General features: G+C 43.2%; 2 protein-coding genes across 2 annotated transcripts; one reads left to right on the plus strand and one right to left on the minus strand.

The window, feature by feature from the left end:
- Positions 1–96: 96 nt before the first annotated feature.
- Positions 97–3,083, minus strand: EAF01_009259 (uncharacterized protein). The gene is made up of 3 exons (XM_038917515.1): positions 1,871–3,083; positions 1,456–1,779; positions 97–1,409 (listed from the first exon to the last, which is right to left on the minus strand). Exons 1-3 carry the CDS (start codon positions 2,274–2,276, stop codon positions 718–720), a joined length of 1,422 nt encoding a protein of 473 aa, XP_038767120.1. The 5' UTR covers positions 2,277–3,083; the 3' UTR covers positions 97–717.
- A 4,778-nt stretch (positions 3,084–7,861) lies between these two features.
- On the plus strand, positions 7,862–8,223 carry EAF01_009260 (uncharacterized protein; the record flags this gene model as incomplete). Its single annotated transcript, XM_038917516.1, has 2 exons — positions 7,862–7,966; positions 8,059–8,223. 2 exons carry the CDS (start codon positions 7,862–7,864, stop codon positions 8,221–8,223), a joined length of 270 nt encoding a protein of 89 aa, XP_038767121.1.
- Between the last annotated feature and the right edge of the window lie 277 nt (positions 8,224–8,500).

An 8,500-nucleotide genomic window follows, 5' to 3' on the forward strand; every position in this document is an offset into this window, starting at 1 on the left:
AATCTAGATTCGTGACTTCAATATGGTCAGGTATTTCATTTCAATGACTTCACATATAGGGACGATCTGACGCTCATTTTTTGGATCTTCGTGTTTTTTCGAATGGATAAAACCAGTGAGTGATAGACTCAATCCTATCCATGTATCGCTACATTCATACAAAATGCCCAGAGATGAAGCAAACTTCTCAATCCCTGTCTTTTCTGATAATATCTTTTCCTTCCTGTTCATTTGTCTAAGGTGTGCATGGAAAATCCCCCGCCGTCGTGAGATTACTTAGATGCATCCCACTTTATGATATCAAAAAACCAAAAGCAAAATCAGTAAAAAAAATCGCTGTCTCTTTTTCCTCCTGAAAAGAATTATAGTGAAAACCAGTCTCCAAACCAGTCCATTTAATATCGTTTCGCATGATGATGACCGCAATGTTCCGAGTAAAGAAATTCCCAAAATTTCGGTGTCCAGTATATACAAAAAGGCGCTTTCCATCTTGTTCATTCAGGTCCTCGAGCGAGGTTACATTTATAATCGCGCCTGGCGAAAGCCCTTATCGCTTTCGCTTTTCCCCGCCCAGATTTTACCCCAATCGCAAAATCTGTTGTATCGAACAGTCAATATATGCCGGAAGAACAACCAATTCCATGCGCCAATAATCCAGAAACGTAACCGTGATCCGCGATGTGCTGCTGTTCGATCGAAATGTATTCCTTGTTCCCGCTAACGGCCTGCTGCATGTGGCTGGCCAGCATAATAGACCCCGCCTCCAGAATTGCTATATCCGCCATATCCTCCCACACTTTCTTCTTCTTCTACAATGCGCTGTCCTCCTTGAGCGCCATTCCAAGAAGCATATGTATCAACTCCAGGTGAGACTTTCGCATAACCGCCAGTATACGGTTGATTCCAGCCTGTGTAAGGTCCCGCCGACATTGGAGTTGCAGAATGTGTGTAGGCTGTTCCAATTGTTGACGCGGATGAGATTTCGGCGGCGGAATGTGGATGTGTAGTCGTGATGTTGGGTGGGTATATTGCACCGTTAGAAGCGCGGGTTCTCGCAGAAGCGTATGACTCCGACGGGTTAGGAAGTCCATAAGCGGAATGTTGATGACTATTCTGCATTCCTTCCAAGTTGCTATACGAAACAGATCGCTGTGGTGCTGGCCATTCAGGCTCTCTTGGATTTGTTTCGGGCTGACCATGATGGCCTCTACTTTGCCAGTTTTGCGCATTGGCCAGGTGCATGTTAGGGGTGGTGTAAGGCGAGAACCCTGCAGTCATTGGAGATTCTTGGGAGGCAGGCCAGTAATTTCCAGACATGTCTGCTGGAGGTTTGGTACCTGGAGAGATTTCTGGTGCCATCCAAGCTGTGTGACCTCCATTATAGTCGAAGTTCCGTGATGAAGTGACGACTGGGGAACCGTTAGTAAGAAAATACACGAAAGTCAAATTACATACCCTTGTTATCGGGAGAAAAGCTTTCGTTCCTTTCTTTTTTGACCTGAGATCCTCCTAGGTTCTGGATTGATGGCATGCTCAGATGGTAAGGAAGATTAGGCTGCATGTCCGGTATCTGGCTAGATGAAATTGACGGTGAAGATGATTGAGAGGTTCCTCCTGTTCCACTTGGGGCTTTGGAGCCTCGACGCTTAGGTTCTGGCTGAGGTTGTTGGTCAACTGGATAGAAATTGCATTCCTTTTTTAATCTAATGCAATTTGAGCATCGATTTTGAGGATCTGCTGGAGCTGGTATACATCTAATCTTGCGTCGACGACAGTGACCTATGACGATCAGTTAGCATATTCATTAATTCTTCATTTCGTCTCAAAAGATAGATCGTATCTGTCTTCGATGGACGAGAATGAATCTTACCACAAGCTACCGACGTTCTATGATAACCTAATTTGTTTCTTCTCTTATCATTAACCAAGGCCAAGGCAGCCGCATCAGTGTTGTTAGAGGTTCTGATATTTGGAGTAGACATTGATCTTTTTGCTTTGGATTCTTTTGTCGCTTTGGATAAGGAAGAAGCTTCAAGTTCCCTGGTAGATGGAGATGGCCCTTGTCCATGTAAAGGTGAGTGAGATCGAATTGGTTCCATATGATGATCGTAACTGGGGATCATGTTTTGGTCGAGACCTTGATTCATGGTATGATATGGGTAGGCCATTGGGGATATCTGATTTGGATTTCCTCTTGAAAAGTTGTGATGTGGTAAATCGGCCATACTCCAGGGACTGGACTTGGAGCTGAATGGACCTTGAACAGAGACTGCCATCAATCGAGGCTATCTTCGCGTATAAAGTCGAGTGCCAGTGAATATCTTCCTTCAAAAAAATAACTGTTTGTCGCCAAAACTAAACTTTTCCACGACTCCGACGATAGTTGATACCACCAAGAAGGAAAAGTTTTATCTCTGAAGATCAGGGTATAATTATACAAACATTCACTACTTGATGCTTTTCGAATCTAGTTAAAAGATACCCCAAAGGTGGATTGAATCCGAAGGAGCGAGCTGACAACGGAATTGCGTTTGATGAAATCGAATTAAGAAGGCTGCGGCACTTTCTATTGGCGTCGAAGATTGGTCTGGGGACAGTCGAGCGGCAAGAAAACGCATTAAATCCAGTTGCGCATCGATTTCAGGGACTTCACGAGCCCATTATTATTGATCCTCAAGTATGTAATATGCAGGAGGATAGGTGAATCGAAGGGAATCTGTGGCTTGAGGTGTGGTAGAAAGAACTGACTACTTGTGCCAGGTAATTCCAAGCGGAGAGAAACAATGCTTCTTGGGGAAACTAAGCAGCCCGTGGGAGTTGAATAGCCCTGACGACGAATGAGAGAAGAGAAATTCACGCCACAAGAGGACAGTCTAGAAATTCTATTTTTTAGGGTTGGACGTTGAGATATTGGAAGTTATAAACGATGATTACAATTCTTCAACAGCGAGTTTGTGGCCAAGAAAATGGTCGTTAAGAAATGAGAGAGAAAAGAGGGAAAGAAGTATGACAAGTCTAAACAATTGTTGATTGACGTTGGTTCTTTCGAGAACGATTTAAGATGTGTGGCAAGGAAGATGGCAAAGCTTTCTTCAGGAAGTATAATCTACACAAAGGGATCAACAAATCTTTCTGGAGCATGCGACGACACCAACCAGCAGCTCCACCCCCTGGGCATTGGCAACCCGGATCAAAATGAATGCCTGTCAGCTCCAGCTCCATCTACAGCCCTAGCATGCCTTACTATGTACCTGGTATCCTGGTATCCTTGTTCTTCTGGCGCCATCGTTTCTATTCTGATGTCCTACCTAGTCCATATTCTACTAAACGTCGATGGTTATCTTGGTCCGCTAAAGCATATTGCACACTCATAGGACATTATCATACTAGGACTAATAGTGTTAAATCTCAAGAGAGACAATGCTCATTGTGGCTCGACAAAGGAAGGCTCTAGAGTGGAAGTATACCATGATGGGACCAACCCCGGTGAGATTTGGATCATCTTGGGGAATGCAACAAGATTCGGAAGCAATTGCGAGAGCTTTTAGCTAACAAAGAATAATGACCCATTTATTCGGTAATTATTCTTGGGATCTACCATGCGTGGATTGGCTATATTGATATAATGTGGAGAGTGGGCTTTCTTTCGTTCGTCGGGGGTGAATTGGAATTTGGAAAGTTCATCAATAGAGTTTGTCGTGCATACCAAAAGGTTTCTCGCATATTCATTGAACAAGGTATTTTCCTGCTTTTTCCTGGTCCACTAACTACAGAAGCTACAAAACTCATCCTTCTACAAGTCAATTCACCTAGGGATTGGTCTTGAAAGCTGTTATGGGCTAACAGTTGGCGGGTACCGCCGCTTAATAGCCTGACAAACCTGTCAAGTGCGACCGATAGTCCATATTTGGTGCTGACGACTCGCGCGAATCGGCGAGCTTCATAGCTATTTTGTTCGATAGTACAGTATTGCATTATCAAACGTTAGTATGCAGCCACACCAATAAATTTGAATTGTCTCTAAGGAGCGTGACGAGCCTAAGTTGTAAACCATATACGCCCTGGCTCCTGACTACCTACTGCTCGAGCGAAGATTACTCACAGTTTTCTTCAAGCGATGAATATGTTCCGTACATATTTAAAGAAAATTTGACAGCGGTTGATATGTTTCCTATGGTTACACTCTTCCTTCATTGATCTTCCTACAACGCCGAGTGACGATGATTTGCAAAATGCATCGACGCTCCTTGTAAAAACAATTTAATGAAATCCAGATCCGAAGAGTAGTTCAAGTCTTTGAGATGGATGCACATCTAGTTCCGCACTGTCGTGGATTTACCTCTCCACACAATGGCACACATTCAACCCACCCTCTCAATCCAAGCCCCTTGACCCTTGAAACTTTTGGTAGTACCAAGGTCCGAATGAAGTAATACCTAGGTATCATTCGGAACTACTTGTGTTCTCAGAGAATACGATGTATTTTCCTGTTATTTTTCTTACATTTTTGCGTACCAACACTTTAACTTTCTCCTAGATCCGATACCAGCGTACTATCAAATCAACCTCCCAAATCAGAAACCCCAACTCAGCTACTTCAGATCGGGTATTACCAAGAGCATGAAATGGGTAAAAGGTAAATGGCTCTTGGCCTGTCCACCGCCATCTTCCATTCCAGAGATTGCATCTTGTCCTCATTATCAATTTTAGCTGTCTTTGTGTATCCCTTCTAAGTTTCAACGAAATGCTATGAGGGAAACAGCCCCGGTTCTAGTCTCCGAGCGTGTCAGCGGCTGGGCTCGTTTGGAGATTACGGAGCAAAGGTATTGCATGGATCATAAACACCCCTAACCTCACCAGACATTTCAATAGGATCTTCAGAGTCTCCATAGTGGCCGAAGCCTTGACCATTTGTTGCTGTCGATCAATCTAAGCAATCATGATCTTCTAATTTGCTGGGTTCATTTGACTTCATTTTCTCAGGGTTCATGGTATGAAGTTGGGTCGTGATTTTATGGTAGTGATATGGATGTGCCCGGTGTGGTAGCACAGCCGTGATGTTCTAGCAAATGCACACCTCTACACGTGGAAATTTCCTTTTTCTTGGTTTAAATTTCATGCAATACACCTGTACTGTACATCATTCAGCCTACATTCGGTATAGCCATGTTGCACTTCAGTGATGCACACAATACACAATTCATTATCTGGTAAAATGGAACATACCTAATCATTATGGTTTAGAATTTTTCAGAAAAAGGCTTTTAAGTTTTAAATCACCTTGAAGCCTGTATGAAGCCTCCAATCTACTTCGTAATATTGATACATGCGTCGTCACAAGCGAGCACAATATTGAAGATCCTTCTAAGCTACTTTCCATGATACTGTAGTCCGATCCCTCATCCAAGCTCTCGGATTCTCACACCCGGAAACTATCACCCATTGTGAAAATTCACGGCTATTACTTTACTCGTATGCTTCGTATTTTTCCTACACTATCTCGAAACTCTTGATGGGATGGGCTGTGAACAATTATACTTGTAATTTACCACTATGCTCATTTCATTAATTCCGGATTCAATATTGCTACAATATTTCGCAACTGATCGCCGATGATTCGAAGACCTGCTCAATCAAATCGATGCATGCATGATATTACAATATGTCGTATGTACACATAAAACATTAACGGACTTATTTATAGGATTGTTCGAGTATTGCGTTGTACAGGCACATGCAGACAGCCACGGCAACCACCACACCACACACCTCGGCCATTGAACCATTCTATGGGGTTGCATGAAGCATGAAAAGCGTGTTTTGCTCGTGGGTACCTTTCTTCAGGAACAATCTGAACGGGAGGTTTGTCTTGGAGGGGAAGTCAAAACCGTTGAGTATCATACTCGAATCCATCACATTTTTTTAGACACAGGATGAACCCCATATGAAGAAAAGCGTTGTGATGTTATTTTTCCCTTTCCCGAGCCCATCTGGAACTCTGTCACTAAAAACCCACCTGCACAAAAAAAAAAGTCAACAGAACGCCATTGTCGGAAGGACAGCTTCGGCTTTCTCTATACACTCAGCTCAATAGATACTAGGTAATGGCAATAATTTATATCATCCGACCAAAATTACCAAGTTCAGCAATATTCAGCAAGATTCAATGATTTATTTTTCAATATAGAATCAAAGCGATGGCCGGATCGTCGCCTATTCGTGGGGTTTTGGTGGATTGGTGGGTTTTTGACTGAGTTGTGGGTTCTAGTCGAACTGAGATGAAAAGTGGGAGAAAAGATGCAGCTCGCAGCTTTCTTACTCGTGCGTCATGACCACCATATGTGGGGAGAATTTCTTCGCCGTCAGCAATACTCTGTGAAAACCTTCAAACGAGGCAAACGAAGAATTCCAATGCAACATCAATAATCATACCACATACACAATCATATCACACTGACTGTACTGTACAATCTGTACGAGATCACATCGGCATACACGATTACCAATCTGTCGTTGAATGTATATAATCGATATATTTGATAACGAACGATATCTTGGTCTTAGTGGATAGCGAGCGACCATTGCGAGGACAAAAGGTCTAAATAGCCGATGCTACCTACCTGAGACCACTTCTAGGTTTTCCACATGGCATGCATGTTACAGGCTTAGGCCTCCGAAGCCACGATGATGATACACACTATTGTACTTCGTAATATCCATCAATTTAATCTACTTAGACATCAAATAATCTTCGGCTTTTGGTGGTAACACTCATATTCTCACACTAGGGAGCCATCGAGAAGTTTCAAGCGACAAATTCCAAGGATTTTCGTCTTTCTGACCATCTAGATGGTTACAACGACCGAGAAAATCTCCGACCACATGGTCAAGGAGAGCAAGCCTGAGAAAAACGGAGAACAAGGACCCCAAGAAACAAATCAATTTCATTTCAGCCTCCCAGAAAGTCATCTTGTATATTGAACTAATACAATCCAACACATTTCCCATGCCCAAAAGGAGGCGTATAAAATCTGCAGTTGGTCAGCAGTGGGTTCTGCTTTCATTGGATTTCAGCTCCCTTTGAAACAAGAGGCGTGGGAGATCATGCCTATTTGCAGAAGGTCAAGATGAACCTTCCTTCAAAATTCTTATATTATTGTAGACTAATGGACATGGCCTGTCTCCTCTTTGTCCCTGTCTTGTTACTTCCCTGGTATCCTTGACTACCATGAGACTGAGAGTCTGCAACGATGGCCAGGTGTGAATGGATTCTAGAAAAATTGCCTAATCGTCGATCTTTTCACGGTTGCGGCTTCCTCCCGCATGCCAGAATCCATAAAGGAATTTTACGATGCTAAATTCAGTTTAAGACATACACGGAACCCCTGGAGATCACCAACATCCTTATTTCCTCGATACCTTCTCAGAAGGTCTTTGCATTCTTCCGTGACAGAAAGGGAAATCTTGTGGCTTCTCGAGGCTCATTTGTTTCCTTTCCAGTATCTCTCATCTTGCCCCAATTTCCCTTTCCGTCACCTTACCTTTGATCTCCTCGGTCCGATCTTACATGACGAGCCGAGAGAGACATATCAACAAATCTTATAGTCATGGATAAGTTTTGACTGTAGCAGTACAAGGATTCTACTCCATAATGAAGAGCTAACCTTGAAATGCTTCAATTTATAACAAACATCCAAGAACACCATCGGATCTTACACCGGCACATTGTGATGTATAAAATTCACTCAACGATCACTCGCTACGGATTATAAAAACCTCGACGTTCGAACTGGGGCCTTCCGGTAACGGGGATTCCATTGGTGAAGATATTTTGAAGCTTGCTGTGCAAGGCCTAGATTAAATGCTTAAACTGCTGCCTGAATGCGAGGTCAAGGATTACAAGGTTCAATCACGCCCACTTGTTACCAGCTACTCCTTTCTTGAATATTCAACATGCGTTTTTAACGTATTTTGACCAGTCTCAAAGTCACAGCGACCTGATTTCCTGTCACAGGACATACGGTTACAATTGCCAATCTTCTAATACACTATATATAGATTCAAAATTGGGGCGACAGCGTTGTTCAGCCTGCCTTGCAATCGAATCGAGGAGGCGAAAAGGTGCTCGACCAGCCATACGGTGTGCTACATCGCGGAATGTGGAACGCGGCTGCTTCCAAACGATTCATCTTCTATACATCTAGCTATCATTTGATGGTGTAAAAGTATTAGATGAAGGATCCAGCTTCAACGGTAAGCCCTATCGCAGCCCCAAATGAGCGATGAATCCGTAGAGAAGATGACGGCTGGAAAGATAAGTAGAGGGAAACACTAGGTGATGAACTTCTTCAATGATGTGATGCGCAGATGTGAACGTGCGTAGACGTCACAATTTCAATAGAGGTTGATTCGTTGGCGGGGTCTCAAGCCCCTTAAGACGCCATGCAATCTCATGGCAGCAAATGATTCTCCCTTCTATATGGTGGGTTTTCTCGAACAA

Source organism: Botrytis porri (assembly GCF_014898465.1).
Source record: "Botrytis porri strain MUCL 3234 chromosome Unknown BPOR_013, whole genome shotgun sequence".
Lineage (NCBI taxonomy): Eukaryota > Fungi > Ascomycota > Leotiomycetes > Helotiales > Sclerotiniaceae > Botrytis > Botrytis porri.

Coding starts and splice junctions, on each gene's coding strand:
- EAF01_009259 (XM_038917515.1), bottom strand. CDS start 2,276: ATGGCAGTCTCTGTTCAAGGTCCATTCAGCTCCAAGTCCAGTCCCTGG. Junction 1,780..1,870: donor TAGAACGTCGGTAGCTTGTG/GTAAGATTCATT, acceptor TGATCGTCATAG/GTCACTGTCGTCGACGCAAG. Junction 1,410..1,455: donor CTTTTCTCCCGATAACAAGG/GTATGTAATTTG, acceptor ACGGTTCCCCAG/TCGTCACTTCATCACGGAAC.